We start from the raw sequence: 20,112 nt of genomic DNA, 5'->3' as shown, positions 1-20,112 counted from the left end.
TTTACTTGACGAAACAAAACAGAAAACGTGCACTGAAAGTATTTCAAGTATACACGTATTTGTCAATAATTTATGAGACCTGTTTTGATAACTTTGCACAACAAAAAAGGTGTAAAAATAGTTTCCTCCGATTTTTTTGAGTACTGAGAATTTGCCAAGCATCAACAAAACATGCACATTGCACACAGGAATTCCACAACCGAGATTCAAACCACAAACTGTGAGGCACATGTGCCAACCATTTAACTGCTCCATTCATAAAATCCATATGGCACATGTTCAGAGGTTTTGCCACCAAAACATCCCATTTCTGTCCAAGTACAAGTTCCTAATCATCTCCAGAGTGGCCGCATGTCATCTTCCTGCCGCAGTGGACTTGTGGAAGAATGTGTGGATGTTTTGTGCAGCGGTCTGGCCCACAACGACCTCAAGCTCTGCGACGGTGGTGTTGCACAGCTGATGAATGCTGGAGAAGAGCTCCAGCAGAGCCAGAGCTTTGACCCGGCCTACCCCGGGAACTTGCTGCACTGTCGCCAAGACCAGCGGGTCCAAGAGTCCGGATGAGCTTTTTCTTCTGAATGGGTTGTCCTTGCCGGCGGTGTGAACCTGCCACCAGAAATAAGAACACTATCACCATCTAATATTTAAGCGACTGTGTTGGTAATCATGCACCCATTCTCTAATATTAGGGAGTAAGAAATCACCTGCACTCCGTTAAGGTATTATTCCTCTGTTAGTTGGATTTGAAAGAAACAAAGAATGTAGAATGTTGTTGGAGGTATTTCCTGCTCACTGTGTTTACAATCACCTTTAGTGCCCCTCGACCCTCACCACTTTTAGGGCCCCCCTCCATAGGACATGTTTAACATTAAAAGAGGAACTCTTATCTTAAGTATCTGTGTTCCTGCCATCACACCAAATAGTGGATAGTGGTGGTCAGGTCTCACCTCACCACTCCCAACTTCTTCTTCTACTTCTTGATGCTTCCTGACTGAAATCTGGAACCCTCAGGAGCCCGAATTGATTCGTAAACTGCAGAAAAATTAATTAAACCCTTCGAAGGAACTGTTCATTGACTCCAGTCTTTATTTGGATTACCAACATTCTCCTCGTCCGAAATTCAACGAACACGCAGGGAAAGGAGGCCGCTCTTCCCCCAACAACTCCAACCATTTACTGTCACCAAAAACGTATTCATTGAGTAGGGGTAGGCATGGAAGAGGGTCTCACCCAGTTTATTTGTAAAATTCATGTTCATACACCAATGTAATGACTCATGGATTGCTGTAGATTTCAGCAATTGCATTGCTTTGGATTTCAGATCAGGACAGCTTTGCGGTAGAAAATAAAGATCACTATTAAGTTTGACATGTTTATTTTCACAATAGCTTGTTGTCTCCCTTTCTTGGTCAGAAAACTGTCTTTGGAGCAACCAAACCATGTTCTACTACTGATTACCAAAGAACAGAGAAAGAAACTTTTTTTTTTTTTCTGGTGAAAGAAGAAAATCTTTCATTTGGTAGGTTTGGTGGTTCTATGGTCACAGAACAGAATATTCTTTGGGTCTTCGAATTGCTATCAACGAGTGGCAACATGGGGTACTGCGTTCAAATGGCTGACATACTGTACAATGAATCAATTCATTTTTTTACCCCCACAATTTAACCAAACTATTGTGTAAAAAAAATTATTTTTTGCTGACTCAGGTAAACAAAGCAAAGCTGGACAGCAACCTAACTCAACAAAAAGTGATGTTACCATTTGAAGGAGAAGTTGTGACGCCTGGGTCTGCCCGCCGACCGGTAGCAGCGTCAAGCCGAGCTCCAACACGACAAACTTCTGGACGGCCCAGAAGTACTGCTCGACCAGGCGTGTTTTCTCCACTACGACCAGCTCCTGGAAGCTGCTGCAGGCCTGCGATGTCAACACATAGACTTAGGACAAAAACTAAATAGATGAGAAGCTCAAACTCACATTCCTGTACCGAACCAGCTTCCTCTTGTAGGCAGCGCCAGCGATGACATCACATTCTGAAAGGTAGAGAATGCAGTTCTTGTTTGGGAGGAGGAAGTCGGCCACGCCAAGATCGCTCTCGAACAGGATTTTCAGTCCCCCACCTGGAGCAGAGAAGCAGGATTATTTCAGAGATTTGGTTCAAAACATATTACACTGTACATGCTTGAGGATAGTAGCTAAAAATGTGCAAACAACTGACAGATATATACGGTGAAAAAGTATTTGCACCTTTCCTGATTTCTGTGTTCTATGCATATTTATCTCACACAAAGATGTCAGTTCATCAAACTAATTTTAATATCACACAGAGACAACCCAAGAAAATACCAAATGCAGTTTCTAAATAATATTTTATTTAGACACACACAATGAAAATGTACTGTATGTGAAAAGGTAATTGTTTCATTTGCATCAGCGATTATCCTGCACAGTTGTCACCTGAAGTTAGCCGAAAATAAATATTACTTCTAATAAACCGCTGGTGTGGCTGTGTTAAATCGTTCCAAAAGTAAAACCTTATTTTCTGCAAAAATCCTAAGACATATTTATGTCATGTCTGTGGAAGTTGAGGCAAAATGATGTTTTAAAAAAAAAGCATGAGCTTGTTTGGTATTAGAGGAGAAATAAAGCAAAAGCCGTTTTGAATGTCACTATCATTTGCCTATTAAATGCGATGGAGGAAAAACAGTTAAATCGGATTTTTAGGAGGAGAAAAAAAGGCTTATTTTTATCCCTTATGGACTTGCTATTCAGCAGATTATAATTCAGTCAAGAATAGCCACGTCTCCATTCACACTAAAATACTGCATTTCACATTTTTAAGGCAAACATGCACCAGGTGAACAAAAACGTTTCGTTGTGGAAAACATGCCATTAACAGGTTTTAAATATCACTGTCATTTGCCTTTTCTACGAGCGTGTAAGAAAATTCAGCAAAGATCGGATTTTCGTTTTTTAAAAAAACGAAATGCGCATGAGATATTTGACCTGAGTTCTGCAATAAATTCATATTTCACTTTTTTTTTTTTTTTTACCTTTCAAGCTTTGAATAAGCGACGAGTTTCTCCACTTCTCGCTCGCGATGACATGTCCGTATGCGGGGACACTCAAAGTCGCTTTTTTGCTCTCCATGATGTCTACATACTTGTATTAGTTTGGATAAGTGAGACAAGAAACGTAACTTGGCAGTATGAACCAAGTACACTTGTTTTGGGGTGGGCCTTGTCTTTTTCTTGTCTAAAACATGACACTGACAAGGACCACATGCAACATGTCGCCCCCTAAAGGAAAGAGGCGCAATCACAGCCATTCCATCACAGATTTTACTACGTAAAGAATGCATTACATTTCTGTTTATTATTAATGTTATATTCACTGAAAAATAGCTTAGAAATTGACATTTCTAACCCAAATTTTTGAATGGTTGTACCAATAGACGGTGCTTTTCTTTCTATATTAAAATAATTTTCAGTGACCCCACATTTTTTAACAACAGTGTATTATTTTTGGCAACGCCCCTTAGTTGGCTAGTATTGTATTAAAGAATTGAAATAGTTTTGAACATGACAATGTTTTTCTCGAAGTTCAGTTTTGTAATTTTTTATTTTGTTTTTCAATGATGCTTTCAATTTAGTTATTTATAAATTGCAATAACCACTCCCTCGCCGTGTCTAGTCAAAGCTGGCTGTTAAGATAAAAATAGCCTACATATAGAGTACATACTGCATAACATACACGTCATCACAAGAATTTGGAATAGTTGTAAAATATATTCCCTCCGGCAACATATACATAATTTACGAGTCAGTTGTTCTCCACTGATTATGAGATCGATGTCAAAAATGTCATGGATGATTATTTTTGTTTGTTTGGGTTTTTTGTCCCAGTCCACCCCTGTGCAGTACTCATAATTGTTTAATTTGTCATTAATTTTCATCCCCCAGTCCCAGTTCTAGCCTGCCTTTCAACCGAAAGTCATCTGAAACAGGATCCATCTCCTTGGAACCCTCATCAGGAACAATTCAGGACTTCCCTTGAATGATAACACATATAGGGCGCCTCAGCCATCACACCTCTGGAGGACGATGACCAGACAGTCATTCTCTAAGGACACACAAGATAAGAAAAGACCAAGTTGTTTTTTTCAGTTTCTTGGATGATTTAAGATAAGATAAGATAAGATAACCTTTATTTGACCCACACTGGGGAAATGTGAGGTCTACAGCGGCAAAAGGGGGGGGGGGGGGGGGTAAAGTGTTTCATTGAACAAAATAAATGTTTCAGAAAATAATTTGCCATAATTAATCATATTTTGACAATATTACCAGGTGCGATCATGATTTCTTGATTCTTAGTGCCAATGCGGAGGACAGTGAGATTGTTCTGAGGGTCAATGTCCCTAACTGTGCTGGTGGCCATTATGGTCAGATGACGAAGGAGTCCTGCATACTTTGCAGCCTTGGAGTTCTCAAACGTTGATCGGACTGGGATACCTGTCAAACAGTATTTACTTCTGTTAACATTATATATACTTTGTATGTGTGTATATATATATATATATTCGTTACATTTTACTTGGTTAGGTAGATCTAGTAGCAACAGAAGCAGCGTAGAAAGCACAATAAAAAAATCAATAAAAAGTGAGGTAGGTAACTATTTATTACCTATTGTGGATTATTACACATTGTGGATTGTAATCATCCACAATGTGTATGTCCTCCACCTACAAATAAATACCTTCCTCAAGTAGACAATGTCTTACAAGTAACACCTCCCTTAATAAGTAAAGGCAATTTCCCAATTAGTAGCTGGGTGGTAGAGCCCCTTGAGACAAATGAATGCCTCCCTCAAACAGATTCTGTATCCCAAATGAACAGCCAGATGTGTCAAACAAGCCGATTAAAGGCCACCTTAAAATATACACCATATCCCAATTAGTTGATGAGTGATTGATCTCCTTGAGATCAATACATGCATTCCTCAAGTAGATGCAATGTCCCAATAAATTGTTGGGGTCTGTCATGTCTGCATAAGACAACTAAATGCCTTTCTCTGTAGATGTAAATGTTCAATTTTGTCTCGAGGTACGTCTTCCACGCGAGATAAAATAAGCGGCTCCCTCTACCCTCAGAACATTCCAGAGGCCTCCTTCAAGGAGAGGCCACGTCCGAATAAGAGCAAGGGACACGCTGCCCTGAAATACACGCCACTTTATGTGCCAGTGGAATGGTTACATCTCAGTGCCAGAGAGGTATTCATTAGGTGGTCCTTTCAATTCTCATTTTACCTTCTTTATTGGCGACGATCGTTCCAATCACGGTCCTATTAGCTTCCACTCTCTGGAGTGTTTCTTCAACTTCTGCCTGCAAGATGAAAACAATATTTATGTCATCATACGCAATAATACCCAGCGCAATACAAACACACACATATGCTCATACGATTTGAAACGAAAATATAAAACCATTTTATTCGTGGCAGTCCCCGCGTCCTCAAGTTGTCAAGGGAAACAGAAGTGACGTACACGAAAGTGACGTCTGCGGAAGTGCAGCGTAATCGTTGTTTTCAGGCATCTGTTTTAATAGCGAAAAGAAAATGCCGGAGCTAGCGGTGGAAAATGTGGTCGTTCACCCGTTGGTATTGCTCAGCGTTGTCGACCATTTTAACAGGTCAGTGTGTTTAATACACGTATTTTTGCTGTAGGACTTCTTGTTGTTTAAAACAACGAAAATGATGTCCCTGTGTTGCAAGTACGCTAAGCTAAAGTTAGCCGTGCTGAGTCAGAGCGTCATTGAAAATGAATGGAGACGAGGCTAGCAATGTTAGCGTAGTCATGCCAGCTGTATTTGACACAAATACGATGTTAGCGACAGTGTAAGGTTTATAGAATCATATTTTGACAGCCTTTTGTATCTGAATACTGCAGTGTACTAGGCGGTTGTGTACTGAGCACGTTGCATTGATTTACCTCGGTGACGCAAAATGGCATGAGGAAATCGATGTTTTAACTGTGTCTAATTCATTGGAGCAGAATAGGCAAGGTTGGCAATCAGAAAAGAGTGGTGGGCGTCCTCTTGGGGTCCTGGCAGAAAAAAGTACTTGACGTTTCAAATAGCTTTGCAGGTGAGTGAGTTCACATTAACCTGACCTGTTTAACTCTGAGCAATTGTTGACATTCATTAAACCTTCCATCTATGTTTATGTGCAGTACCGTTCGACGAAGATGACAGGGATGACTCTGTGTGGTTCCTGGACCACGACTACTTGGAGAACATGTATGGGATGTTCAAAAAAGTAAATGGTAAGACATGACTGCTGGCTGTCTTTGTAAATCACGTGAATTTTGATTTCATTCTTATCCGTATTTCATGTTGTATTGCATTCAACATCTACTCACACATATTCCCTTTGTAGCCAGAGAAAGAATTGTGGGGTGGTACCATACGGGGCCCAAGTTGCACAAGAATGACATCGCCATCAATGAGCTCATCAAGCAGTACTGTACCAATTCTGTAAGAAACTGCAGTATTTGATTTCTTTGCATAATTTGTCCTGCAAGCTTAATGTTGTGCCTCTTTTAGGTTTTAGTCATTATTGACGTGAAGCCCAAAGACCTCGGCCTTCCCACGGAAGCTTACATCTCTGTAGAAGAAATACATGACGTAAGGAAACAATAACAACTCTATTCATTGAATGCATTTTGAAATTCTGTGAAATTCCAGTTTGTCGCAGGGGATACGCTCCAGACCCACCTGTACCACATGAAAATGTGGAATATAGAGCGACAATATTAAAAGAATATAATGTAGGTTTAGCCTTCGGCAGGCCTAGAGTACATTTAAACTTAATCTGGTGACAACATATAATGCAAAATGCCCTAGACAGTTTAACGGTTATTAGCAAAAATGTTACGGTAATTATAAACCTTCTAACAACTGCTACACATTCAGAGCAGCACACACACAAAGACAGCCTACAACAAAATTCACAAGCGTATAATTCCTCTGGGAGCAACAATTATGACTGGAATTTATTTGGAGACCTACTCTACCTCCTCTTGCTGACAATTATCAAGCGGCATGTCTTTCATAGAGCTCAACGCCGCCTGCCTTGTTGCAGCACAACATGGTACTTCACTAAAGGCATGTCAATCTAAATCGGAACTTGCATTATTACGATAAAAATGCACCGATCCCTTAAAAATCTGTGATGTAGTGGGAGGTGGAAATGTGAACTGTGATATAGTCATATTATAATGGCAGCAATGTATTGTTTCTTTGTAGGATGGAACGCCAACATCCAAAACGTTTGAGCATGTCACCAGCGAGATTGGAGCTGAGGAAGCGGAAGAAGTGGGAGTGGAGCACCTGCTCAGGTACTCATTCATAGCAGTTACACTCTTGCTGTAACCATCGTAGTAAATCAATAATTATTGTCGAATGACAATCATTTGGGTTTTGGGAAGCTTTCTTTCTTGCTTTATGCCACAAGACTCTAAATTTCCCATCAATGTGAAGATGAGTGGGAATGGCTGTCTATATATGCTCTGCCATTGAGTGGCAATCAGTCCAGGGTGTCCCCCACTTTCTGAAATCACAACCACGCCGCTGTAAAATAGAATGTTTTAATTTAAGGTGGCTTGCTGTCATGGCAGATTTCTGACCCGCGCAGCAACGCTCCATTCCGTGGTCAACGCCCCTCACCACGTACACAGTGAATGGGGTTAGCAATGTTGTGCTGCAAAGTTCAGGTTAAAAAGGGCAAACTGCGGGTTGGCCGTGCCTGTTGTAGAAGATCGTTGGATCATTATAAAAAGACCAATCCCACGCTAAACGGTGTGTGTGCACAGAGATATCAAAGACACCACAGTGGGCACACTGTCGCAGCGCATCACAAATCAAGTCCACGGCTTGAAGGGGCTCAACTCCAAGCTGCTGGAAATCCGCTCGTACCTGGAGAGGGTAGTGGCCGGCAAGCTTCCCATCAACCACCAGATCATCTACCAGCTGCAGGACGTCTTCAACCTGCTGCCCGATGTAAATCTGCTGGTAGGTTTCTCAGTGTGGCCGTCCAAAATCACACGAGTTTTAAAAAATTCAAATTGAGGACAAGAAACTTTCAGTTATCATTTTTATCTTTTTCCAAAACTTTACTTGTCTATATTGCGACATACAATTAAATTGTGTTCATTTATAACAGGCATAAGGACTATTTCTGTTACATTTAATTAATTCCACTAGTGTCACATAGCTCATTTGCATTGGCATATTCCTTATTTCAATAAATTCGCGCAAATTCCCTACACAAGATTTATTAGTTGTGACGCCAAAAGGAAAAAAAAACATTTCACACGTTTTGAGTAGAGTTGAGGAGTTTCCAACTTAATTCAACTTTGCTATATCAAAAAACATTGATGCATGGTTGAAAACTGAAACACATTTTTATTTTTCTGTTCGAGAATGCAAGTAAATAAGTTATATTTGACAGGAAAAAAAATTATGTACTTTTTTTCCCAACGGTTCTGAACACAGAAAATTCAAGGATCTCAATACAGTGGTGCCTTGAGATATGAGTGAGCTGACTGAGAAGATTACAAGTCCATTATGTTAATGCTAACACATGATTGGTAACTGCATCGATGTACTAATTATTATCACCTATGTGGGCACGTGGTAATGCTTTAGGCAATACATGAATACAAAAGGTACATCAACGCATCCGGACACGCTATATAACAATTCTCACAAGCATAATATTCTTCATCCTCTGCGAAAAACAATTAATGCTGCAGTATGGTGATTCACTTAAGAGTCGTCCAGTCAAACTCGTTAGTTTGTCTGCATGGCTGTATTATGCTGCTGCCCAGTGGCGAAGTCTTGCACAGCAGATGGTGCTGCAATCAATTGATCATGATGCACAAACTGTTGAAATATTTACATTTTGCTTAATTGTTATTCAATATCTTTTAGAAACAAAAATACTAACTCAATAAATAAATAGTCAAGATACCACTGCATCTCTAAACACAAGGTAATCAACCATTAAATTGATTGTAGAGGATTATTTTGTCCTTTTATTCTTTTGCCACTTGTCCACTTTCTATTCTGTTGTTGTTTGACTGTTGCCAACTTTGTCTTGGTAGGAGTTCACCAAGGCCTTCTACCTGAAGACCAACGACCAGATGCTGGTGGTCTACCTGGCATCGCTCATCCGCTCCGTGGTGGCCCTGCACAACCTGATCAACAACAAGATCTCCAACAGAGACGCCGAGAAGAAGGAGGGCCAGGAGAAGGAGGAGGGTAAGAAAGAGAAGAAGGATGACAAGGAGAAGAAAGAGGACAAGGAGAAGGACAAAACGGACAGCAGCAAGAAAGATGAGAAAAAGAAGAAATGAGCGGCTCTCTGGCTATCCGTAGGACTCTGGGGAATGGTGTCAATTGAGATACACACTCATACACTCAAAGACTGTTCTTGATGATGATGTTCTGAAACACGAGAACATGCTAATTGTGTTTTCTGAGTTGCCATACATCTGGTGCTGCGCTGCACCTCGGCATTGTTCTTTTTGTAAGATGCTTTCTGTATCACTTATTAAATTTGAATCGGAATCATTCAATTCAGATTTGTTTTTAGTGCCCACTCATGTTTTTTGGTCCTTGAGAACAGGTAAAAAGGGAAGATGCTCTGTAATTGAATAGAATGTCAATCAGCATTGCACATGCATTTACAGACCTTGTCTAAATGATACACGGTTTGTGAAAAGTACAGTACTTATTTCACGTGGTAAGTGAGTAATAAATAGGCAATCACAGCAGCACGCCACGCTTCTCAAGTCAGTCATTCAGTCCGACTGTACAATGGTGTGATGGCAGAACGTAAACTACCGGTAGGTCATGTGCTATTTATGGCTAAATGAACATCCAAGATGCCATTTGTGATGTTAGTGGAAAAACACTACAGAGTTGTGACAACACAGCAACGCTTGGGAAGCACCTCAGATTAAGTCACAACACTGAATTTGAGCCATAAATGATGAGGTAGCCAGAAGAGGGGAGCATATAGTCTTCCTGTGAGCGCTGCAGGCACTATCCGGGTACAGATGTAGAAAGTTGCTGTGGTTTAAACAGTGCTCAGCGCTGTTCTTGCTGGAGTTGTTCAAATTACCATGGTTAGGAAATAAATCATGCTTCAACAAATAGGTGTATGAGTTAACTTTAGAGCACTGTGTATTACAGATAATCACACGTACAAAAAAGCCTACTGGTTGTTTTATTCAGATGTTTCTTAAAGTATCATTTGGAGTGAATTATAAACGCTAGGCATGATGAAATTATACAGAGTGATTGTGATATAAAAAAGTCACGGTGAATTTACAATATCAAACTGGAAAAAAATAGTTAAAAAAGAAAACTATAAAATACGCTTATTTGCTATGAGTGTAATTTGTTTTAACCTCTTAAATATTTACTGGCATTGAAGGGGTATTTAAGTCACCCAGTATATTACAAAACACTAAGTGTCCAACAACTGCCACCTCTACAAAACAGTAAGTGTAAAACAAAATGCTACCCTCCCTATTCGCCGGGGACCAAACCAAGCAGAAATAGAGAAAATGTGTCAAATGACGCCCCCTTATCACGGCCTTGCCATTATAAAAACGTGAATTAGCAGGGACCGATGGGTCAAAATATTATAGAATAAAAAGGGTTTCCGCGAATAAGTAGAGAATTGAGGCACAGCATCATGCATAAAATGGGTGATAGGTTCCCAGATAACACAAGTTGCTTCGAATACTTCAGAGGTTTAAAATAAATGTCATGGCTTGGTCTTTGTGAAGCTGAATTTTTTTTCTCCAGATGTACCAGACACACTACATTTCCACAAAGTAGTGATATCGGAAGAGGATTGGTGCCCATGAAAGGAAAAAAACAAGGTTTGGGAAGTTTCTCACTTTTATCTCCGAATTCTGACTTATTCTCAGAAGTTAGAATTCTGAATATCTTGCCAATAGTTTTTTTCCTTCACTGGCCCTAATCCTCCTCCGTAAAATCTCTCCGAAAACTTTGAAAACCAATTTATTACAGCTGTTTGTGGAATTGTGTGCCCACTCTATGTTCGCCTGAAGGTATACCTCCCCTGTCCATAAAATGTAGCGACTCCCCTGGAAAATACATAACATTTCAGGGTTTAGAAAATAATAATTTTGTGTAAGTATGGTAACCCAATATTTATTAAGTAGGGTTTTGTATTTGGGTAGCAAAGTACCAAAATAGTCATTCAAAGCACAATGACGATGATCGAAAGGCGAAGAAGGGCGCTTTCAACTGCGTCATATCCAGCCTCTCGCTCTCTCTCATTTTGGAACACTCCTGCAGTCTGCTGCAATTTTTTTGGACCGTCGGTCGGTACCGAGTGGTAGTGTAACCGTGCCCAGACACCTCGCGTCGTCCAAATCAGATTATTACCATTAGGGCAGGAAAAGTGGATCCTGACGTAAGAGTCTTAAATCCTCCTCCACCGCGAACACTCTCATTCCGAGCTTCTTCATCCAGACAACGGCGGATGCTTCCGCGCCGCGCACTGAGCATGACTATTCTGCGTCTTCTCTGAGACGAACCGGGAACAGGACCGGACAACCAGCAACAAGGACATGGCGTCGTATCTCCAGGTGAGGCTGCCGCCCGAGTCCGACACGAAAACGTCCCTCCAATAATTAACTTGTGATGGTTCCTGACGTGCCGCGTTGTATTCACAAGCGTCTCCAGGCGAGACTGACCTGTTGTGGTTTATCTCATTCACGGAAGCAATTTATTTGTGCTAAATGTGTATTTTTATTTTTATTTTTTTGGGGGGGGGGGGGGGCGCTAAACAGGTGGTTGAGGAGCTGGGCTGTTGCCAAGGCGCGTGCACGCGGATACCTTGTGTATCGGCCCTGCATTCGGGGAAAACTGCGATACTCTCTTGCCGTCTGTTTTTATTTTGGGTTTATTTGAAGGTTTCTCCAATTGTCCAAAGAAATTATACATAAACATTGGCCCACTTTTATCATAATGCACATTAAAAAGAAAATCTAACTGGCCCAGCAAATGATCAGCTCCGTTGGTAATCAACACGATTGGTTCACAACCTGTTGCCATGCAGATTTCACACGTCCAAGCGTAATTTCCGCAAAAACAGGTGTGCATTTTTGTGTTCTTGCAACTTCTTCGATTACACGTTTAATTATTTTTTGGATTTCTCTTCCACTTGCTCAGAGAACACACAAAATATAATATTCATTACTAAACAACATTTTAAAAAATTACAAACAAGCATCTAAATAGGCACAGCAATTCAAACTATTGGTTGCCCACTTGTTGCCAGGCTGCCGAGTTAATAAATCCACTGCAGAAGTTGTACAGCAACTTCAATCGGATTAACTACCACTGATTGTAAATTTAGACAAACACCCTTTTAACAAAACTTGCATATAACAGTAACAAGAAGTCAGGCTCCTGCAAGTATAATGATTGCACAGCTCATTCATGGGGCAGATTTATTTATACCCATTCATTTCTCAGTTGAAGCACTGCTCTGTATAGTATAACTGCCACAAATGCAATCATCACTGTTCACGCAACCAAATGCGATGCCAAAATCACATAGAGCAAGTGTGAATCACAAAATCAGCAGTATAATATGCGGAAAAAAATTGGCAGAAGTCTGCACTTTTAAAAATGATTGCCTCCCTTTCTGTGTACAGATCGCAGATGATGAGAAAGGCTACAACCTCGACCTTTTCTGTGTGCCCAGACATTACGAGAAGGATTTGGACAAGGTGATCATTCCTCATGGACTCATTATGGACAGGTGAGCAACACAAGGGGGGTTATTCACTCCCATGTGTGTTGATAGTAGAGTGCACCTGGATGCATTTGCTTCTCAAATCACCACTGTCCTTTTTGCACGAGGTGAATTTGAATAATGGTTTTGGAAGGCAGGAGTGCAGTAGGGTAAAGCGCATAGGGGATTATTTTAATTTCATCCATCCATCCATCCATCTTCTACTGCTTATCCGGGGCCGGGTCGCGGGGGCAACAGCTTTAGCAGGGAAGCCCAGACTTCCCTCTCCCTAGCTACTTCTTCCAGCTCTCCCTGGGGGATCCCGAGGCGTTCCCAGGCCAGCTGGGTGACATAGTCACTCCAGCGTGTCCTGGGTCTTCCTCGGGGTCTCCTCCCAGTGGGACATGCCCGGAACACCTCACCAGGGAGGCGTTCAGGAGGCATCCGAATCAGATGCCCAAGCCACCTCATCTGGCTCCTCTCGATGTGGAGGAGAAGCGGCTCGACTCTGAGCCCCTCCCGGATGACCGAGCTTCTCACCTTATCTCTAAGGGAGAGCCCGGACACCCTGCGGAGAAAACTCATTTCGGCCGCTTGTATCCGGGATCTCGTTCTTTCGGTCACGACCCATAGCTCGTGACCATAGATGAGGGTTGGAACGTAGATCGACCGGTAAATTGAGAGCTTCGCCCTTCGGCTCAGCTCCTTCTTCACCACGACAGACCGATACAACGTTTTAATTTCAGACCTCAAAAAAAGAAGCCCTGGCACCTTTCAAGCAAATCTCATTGATGATCTTCCATCTATCTGTCCATTAAGGTGGGCTTGGGGCTATCTGAACTGACTTTGGGGGAGAGGCAGGGGACACCGTGGACTGGTTGCCAGTCAATAACCATTCACCTTCAATATTCAGCAGTCGTATCGTATTTCAATAAGATAAATATTTTAAAAAATAATAAATAAAAATAAATACAGACTTTTCTTATACTTATGGGCAGTGTGGTGCCGTGCATACATGGGGTACACATTTACATTAATATAAGTGTAGAAGAAGAAAGTTGCAATTAAGATCGACCAATATAAATTAAGATATATTGTATAAATTGTTTTTCACAGATTAAGAAGAATATGTGCCTTTGAGTACCCTATAATTACTGGACTATATGTGTTTCTCCAGTGTTTGTGTGCAAATATTTGCTATTTTAAAAACAGTTATAATCATATTGCTCCTGGAATTTGATGCTAATTTTCTGTGAGCGTGTCAATGTGATTTTACCTTGATTTTAGTATTAGTACTAGCGATGTTTTTAAAACAAATCATGTCTTGCTCTGTGTTTAGTTTTGGCCATTAGGCACATGAATCATTCTTGTTCGATTATAATGTTTTATGATCGCGATGAGCCAAATTTGCAATTAATTTGAAATTAACATAGATGTGACAGTATTTATAAACCCTCAAAAACTGCAACTGTAACACCTGGAATACTGATGGCACATAAGATAATTACTGGCACATATTTTCTCTGCTCAGTGGGAATGGTGACTGTCAATGTGTGTTGTAAAATCCCATCAAATGCTCACTTCAAAATCTGTGATACAGTGAGGGCGCCACAGATGGACAGTATAGCGGCGGGGTTCATTGTATTGGGGAAAGATTTATTTGTTTAGAATTTACACAGATGACATTTATTCTGCACTGTATTGTAGTTCAGTGTCAATGTTTTGTTTGCGCTCCAGGACGGAGCGCTTGGCCCGCGACATCGTGCGGGACATGGGGGCCCACCATATCGTCGCCCTTTGCGTGTTGAAGGGCGGCTACAAATTCTTCGCAGACCTGCTGGACTACATCAAGATGTTGAACCAGAACAACGATAAATCGGTCCCACTGACGGTGGATTTCATTAGAGTGAAAAGTTACTGCGTAAGTTCACGCGCTCTCTCTTTTCATTGCCAGCATCTGTGTGAGATTTATGTTGGCGAATTTAAAAGTGGAAAAACACTAGGACTAATCCAGTGTAGGAGAGGAAAAGCTCCACATTTACAGGAGACCTTAATAAATATGACTGTTGGAAATTTTTTTTTCTTGATTTCAGTTGTTCCATTCGAATAAGTGAAGCTCAAAGAAATTCTTCAAACACAGGAAAATATTTTCCACAGACAAATTCCTATTTCTATATTACGACTATGATCATTTGGATTTATTTTCTTATGCATAGTAATATTCCAATTTCTTTACATTGTGACTTTAGGGATTCCATGAGGTGTAAGCAATAATCATCCAAATTCCAAGGAATAAAATCATGACTTTGAGTTTTGGAACTAAATGACTGAAATATTACATTTTCCACCATATTGAAATTCATTTAAATTCACGGGGGCGCTGCCAAGTCAAGACACCACTGCATTTGTATTGGAACTAACAATAAGGCTTCACAGTGTGACCTCTTTACAACCCCTAGAATGACAAATCAACCAACAACGTCAAAGTCATCGGCGGTGATGATCTGTCCAGTCTCTCGGGCAAGGTCTGTCCCCTCTTCATTATTACTATTGTCGCCAATCATTTCTATACACGTGTCTAAATATGACTCTCATGAACACTTTTGTTACCTCTCCAGCATGTTTTGATAGTTGAGGTAAGATACTCTTCTTGGAAATTTTAATTTAAACGGGGACACATATACAGATTTCTAAAAAATGTTAGGTGAACCACACTCTTCAGGATTTGTGATTGGATTCAGCAGGTTTCACATGATGCTTATCAACCCTGACTGTTTTCTTTGCAGATGGCAGAGAAAAACAAAATTAGCTGAACATGCCTTACACAAGATAAGGATCATTGATTAGATCACTGTTTGCTAACCTTTATTTAGCCAAGGTACTGTACATATTTCAGATAAGAAAAATCTCATAGCACACCACCAAATAAAAATGCCCCAATAAGTACCGAACACTGAACTAATGATCTGCTATTATTTCACTCACAAATGTACTTGGTGTGAACCCTCGGCTTTTAGCTAAGCACAATGTTGACAGACTCGCATGAAGATCTAAGCTAAAAAACAATTCAGAACAATTAACTCATTCAGTACCAGCCAATTCTGGACCAAGTCTGAAAAGACGTTGAAAAACGTCTTTGGTAGTGAATAAGTCAAGGGAAATACGGCTTTTTTTTAGGGGGGTCGGCTGTTTTTAAGTACATTACACCACCCCCGCTCGCCACTGTTTAGCGCAACATTAATTAGTAGTTTTGCAAATACATCGTTTTGTAAGAACCATCAGTAAAACAATTTTGATCCAACTAAAAGAGAACAATGCTTTTTGAGTGCTTTTGTCAGGATATGCAAATTGCCAAAGAGGAACGGCATTATAAAATCTTGCCTGGTGCGTCACATTGAGAGGGGCTGGCTCGGGTTTAGAATCATTTGACACTGAATTTGATGCTTCAGTTCATCTCGATTATCAGTATGTGTGTCCCTCGCTTAATAAAACACAGAAATAGCTGTATTTGTGTTGACCAATCATGCCCTGCCTCCCCTTGTACAAAAGGACATCGTGGAGACGGGAAGGACGATGCAGACGCTGCTCTCGCTGCTAAGTGAAAGCAGGCCCAAGATGGTGAAAGTGGTGAGGTAAGGCCATGCGCCCACATCCAGGAAGCAGACGGTTAGCATGCTTCCAGGCAGCGTGCACATGAACACTAATGGACACTCTTACTTTCAGCATGGATCAGCTTAAGACTTAATCTGTACTGACAGAGCGGGTCGGGGGGAGCAGGAAGTGTGTAAAGCTTTGTAGGTTTCCTGTCATAGGTCTAAAAATAGCATTGTCTTTCCCGATATATATAGCCAATGCTTTCACACACTGATGAGAGAAATTGTATTCAGCGTTTAAAATAACAAAGTAGACTAAGATCGCAATTTAAAGGGTATTTACAGTGAACCCCGCTTCGATTATAGGGGAATATGTTCCAAATCCACTTAAGACAAATACATTCAGAATACAAATAGAATGTAATGAATTGAACGGTTCACGCATCATGATCAATTGATTGTGTGGCTTCTTCAGGTGTGGGTGACTTGGCCACCAGGTGGCAGTATAATACCGGCATATTTTAAAGAGACAGTCACATCCCGCTCAGTAAGCTGCAGTAATGGTGATTTCTCACAGAGGATGAACAATACTGTATGTGCCTGTAAATACCGTTTGTGTTCAAATAGCTGTTGCTTAAAGTATTTGATTTGGGAGGTTTGTGAGTGTGTCGAGCACAGCGAATAGAGTACGTGCATTGTTTAGGTTCTTTCTAATTATTTCGGAAAAGTGTTGTTGTCTAGTGTTGAATAATTCTTTGTTACAAGTACAAAGACATTGCCTGTACAGGGCAAATTTCTCCGCCAGTCCCATCTATTGTCAGTCTTGTCCCTCTTGACGTCCCCCCCCCCCCCCCAAGAAAAACAAAAACATCATATTCCAACAGATGAAAAATACAATTTGATTAAAAATGGTAAATGGAGTGAGCGCACCATCTTTCAGTATATATCCATCACCGATGTTCTCGTCTTTGTGCAAACGATGATCCTGACGGGTGAGGAAGCACTCCAGGGACCCAACTATTTTTATATCAACATTTCAAAAGTCAACGTTTACGTAAGATAAATGTGACAATGGTTACTAAAAAAAAAGATCCCTCAGGCTGGTTTGCTCGATAAACTTTGACCCCAAAATGCAACGGAGCTGCGGCACATGAGCTAATTTTAGCTTTCTGAACTAATTCAAGTGCCCGCAGTAGAAATGAGATCCTGGATTCCAATTGTTCGCCACACGCATGAACATTGTTTTTAGAAACATCATCCTGTTCACAATAGTACCAAAAACACTGCAATGTCTTTATTTTGTTCTTCTACTTCTTCCTTTTATAACTTTGCTGCTGTGAATTGGGAATTTCTCCATTGTGAGACTAATAAAGGTTTTCTTATCTTATAATAGCAATACAGTACACAGGATCAGTCAATGTTTTCTATCTTTATCCTACAATTGAGTTACTTGCACTTATGTGTATATTTGTAAAGAGATTTTCTATTGAGTGTCATTAAGTACAGTATGATCATACATTTTCTTCCTGTTTGCAGTCTGCTGGTGAAGAGGACGCCCAGGAGTTCAGGGTATAGACCAGATTGTGAGTGCATCTATTGGCATCAATCTGGTTCTGGCTCCTGAGCCAAACACAGTTGGCCATCACAGTCTCCGCGGATGTATATTGATGTATACTTATGTAACGATGCAATGCATTACTTTACATCACTGTCTTTTTTTTAAAGGGCTTTTAGCATTATCTATTAAAGCTGTGATCAGGATTAACATTAATTTGAGGAAAAATGCTTGCATGTGATCACCACATGTTGCACAACACTTTTAGCTTTGATAATCTCAAGATTGTCCCTTAAGGACACTTGCTCGCGGTGCTAAACTGCTGCGTTCACTTATTAATGCTGATTGGGTCCAAGTCACCACAGTTAATACATTGAACATTCCTTTATCGTGAGTTATTGTTATTGTTTCAGACACATAGGCAAGAGATAGACCTATAATTTTTATTGTTGGACTGTATCTGAGGACATATTTCAGGTTTTAACCAACCCATAGGATTTAAACGCATTTAAAGAACGGTATATCGTAGGGGTTCACTACACCGCAACCTTTCCTTACCTGCACCGCCATTAGTCGTTTGGATGGCTGTTGCTAGCATGGGCTAACATGTTTTTACTCTGCAGACATTGGATTTGAGGTGCCTGATGCTTTCCTGGTGGGCTACGCTTTGGACTACAACGAGTACTTCAGAGATCTCAGTGTAAGTAAACACTTGATGAAGATGGCGCCGCCAGAGTGGCTGCCTTTACAGCAGCTCGTATCATAATTTTGCTGCTGTCAATTGGGAATTTCTCCATTGTGAGACAAATAAAGGTTTTCTTATCTTATTGTGTCTGGGAGGTGAGTCTCTTCGCAGTGCCACGAAACAGAGTATGCAGTACATTCTTTAGTCTTTATATTGATGTCAGCTTTTTGTCAACATCTTGTACATTTAACATCAATGACAAACAAAATCAATGCCACCTTCAGACATAGTCCTAAATGAGAAATTTACTACAGAAATTTCACACAGAGATCCTGAAAAAGTACCACTTATTTCACACAATGTGACGACAACATTACAGTCTCTTTCACTGACACGACTTAAAGATTCTGAAAAATGGCCATCTTTTGCCACACAGAGACCTCGCTCCGAGAGCCGGCAAATTTGAAGTCTCTTTCAGGCCTGCAAAATGCCCTCCTTTCATACAGATCCCATGCATCAAAAGCAAATGTTTATATTCTTTCTCTGCTCCCTCACAGCACATCTGCATACTGAATGACGAAGCCAAGGAGAAGTATAGAGTGTGACGCGATGGCAACTCAAATGGATGACAACAGGGACCACTGTGATGAGCTTCTTCTTCTATTCTTTATTTTTATACACAAAAGCCCACATGTGCAAAAGAACATTTTCTTACCCTCTGTGACCGAAGGTAGTATGACGGATATTTTGGTTGGATGATTTATTTATTTATTGATGTTAAGAATTGTTTTAAGTGTACATTTAGATTTATCTCTATTATAAGGAAAGATAATGTAACTCATTTGCTGACTCAGGCTTTTCAGTGAGTGAGCCTTTTAGTTTGTGCATATACACTTGCCACCTATATATTACAGTCATAAAATGTCAATGTACTGTATAGTCACACATTATGCCAAGTGGACTGATGCCGGACATCGTGCTGTATATTTTATTTGGTAAAGTGCATTTTCATCATAATGGGCGCTGCAATACAATTTCAGTTGAAAGTAGGCATGATCCTGATTTATTGATGCCACCCACAAGACTTTCCCTGTATGGTTAGTAATGACAAAAAGATTGTATTATCCAGTGATTCCTTGATTTACAATGGAGTTCCCTTCCCATCAAATTGATGCGTAAAAATTGTTGCATTGTATCCACAGCTGAAAAAAAATGAATTAAAAACATTATCTAAATAGTTCCAGCAGAATTGCCACCAGTGCTGCAGCGACATCCCACACAATTAAGATTTCTTTCAGAAGCCCTGCAGAGTTTCGGGCTTTCACGCAGATGCCAGAAAATTACATCCTCTTTCACACAAGCCTTTCACTTTAACTGCATAAACTATGGAGGTCTTTTTTTCTCCTGATAGACAGCACATTATTTTTCAACAATTTTGATAA

General features: G+C 40.5%; 4 protein-coding genes and 1 long non-coding RNA gene across 6 annotated transcripts; 2 read left to right on the top strand and 3 right to left on the bottom strand.

The window, feature by feature from the left end:
• Positions 1-56: 56 nt before the first annotated feature.
• faap24 (FA core complex associated protein 24) lies at positions 57-3,197 on the bottom strand. Its single transcript, XM_086109009.1, has 4 exons — positions 3,051-3,197; positions 1,975-2,117; positions 1,759-1,914; positions 57-606 (listed from the first exon to the last, which is right to left on the bottom strand). Exons 1-4 carry the CDS (start codon positions 3,145-3,147, stop codon positions 355-357), a joined length of 648 nt encoding a protein of 215 aa, XP_085965135.1. The 5' UTR covers positions 3,148-3,197; the 3' UTR covers positions 57-354.
• Positions 3,198-3,972: 775 nt separating this feature from the next.
• Positions 3,973-5,527, bottom strand: LOC147206119 (dynein light chain roadblock-type 2-like). Its single transcript, XM_086109010.1, has 4 exons — positions 5,480-5,527; positions 5,303-5,378; positions 4,341-4,508; positions 3,973-4,119 (listed from the first exon to the last, which is right to left on the bottom strand). Exons 1-4 carry the CDS (start codon positions 5,480-5,482, stop codon positions 4,076-4,078), a joined length of 291 nt encoding a protein of 96 aa, XP_085965136.1. The 5' UTR covers positions 5,483-5,527; the 3' UTR covers positions 3,973-4,075.
• A 12-nt stretch (positions 5,528-5,539) lies between these two features.
• Positions 5,540-9,631, top strand: psmd7 (proteasome 26S subunit, non-ATPase 7). The gene is made up of 8 exons (XM_086109002.1): positions 5,540-5,684; positions 6,047-6,138; positions 6,224-6,316; positions 6,430-6,527; positions 6,597-6,677; positions 7,299-7,390; positions 7,865-8,063; positions 9,158-9,631. The coding sequence occupies exons 1-8, from the start codon at positions 5,611-5,613 to the stop codon at positions 9,407-9,409; spliced, it is 981 nt and encodes a 326-aa protein (XP_085965128.1). The 5' UTR covers positions 5,540-5,610; the 3' UTR covers positions 9,410-9,631.
• On the bottom strand, positions 8,132-11,558 carry LOC147206117 (uncharacterized). Its single transcript, XR_015100686.1, has 2 exons — positions 11,481-11,558; positions 8,132-8,936 (listed from the first exon to the last, which is right to left on the bottom strand). It is a non-coding gene; the product is annotated as an uncharacterized LOC147206117 (long non-coding RNA).
• On the top strand, positions 11,256-19,719 carry hprt1l (hypoxanthine phosphoribosyltransferase 1, like). Of its 2 annotated transcripts, XM_086109005.1 has the most exons (9): positions 11,263-11,683; positions 12,758-12,864; positions 14,575-14,758; positions 15,297-15,362; positions 15,456-15,473; positions 16,387-16,469; positions 17,967-18,013; positions 18,609-18,685; positions 19,228-19,719. In XM_086109005.1, the coding sequence occupies exons 1-9, from the start codon at positions 11,666-11,668 to the stop codon at positions 19,273-19,275; spliced, it is 648 nt and encodes a 215-aa protein (XP_085965131.1). In that variant the 5' UTR covers positions 11,263-11,665; the 3' UTR covers positions 19,276-19,719. The 2 variants fall into 2 exon arrangements, with proteins under 2 accessions (XP_085965132.1, XP_085965131.1); XM_086109006.1 differs by lacking the exon at positions 15,456-15,473 and having other exon boundaries at positions 11,256-11,683.
• Positions 19,720-20,112: the final 393 nt, after the last annotated feature.

Source organism: Hippocampus guttulatus, chromosome 4, assembly GCF_054856545.1.
Source record: "Hippocampus guttulatus isolate MCC_2025c chromosome 4, RoL_Hgut_1.0, whole genome shotgun sequence".
In the NCBI taxonomy this organism is placed as follows: Eukaryota; Metazoa; Chordata; class Actinopteri; order Syngnathiformes; family Syngnathidae; genus Hippocampus; species Hippocampus guttulatus.
This window is presented reverse-complemented; position numbering and strand designations above follow the sequence as displayed.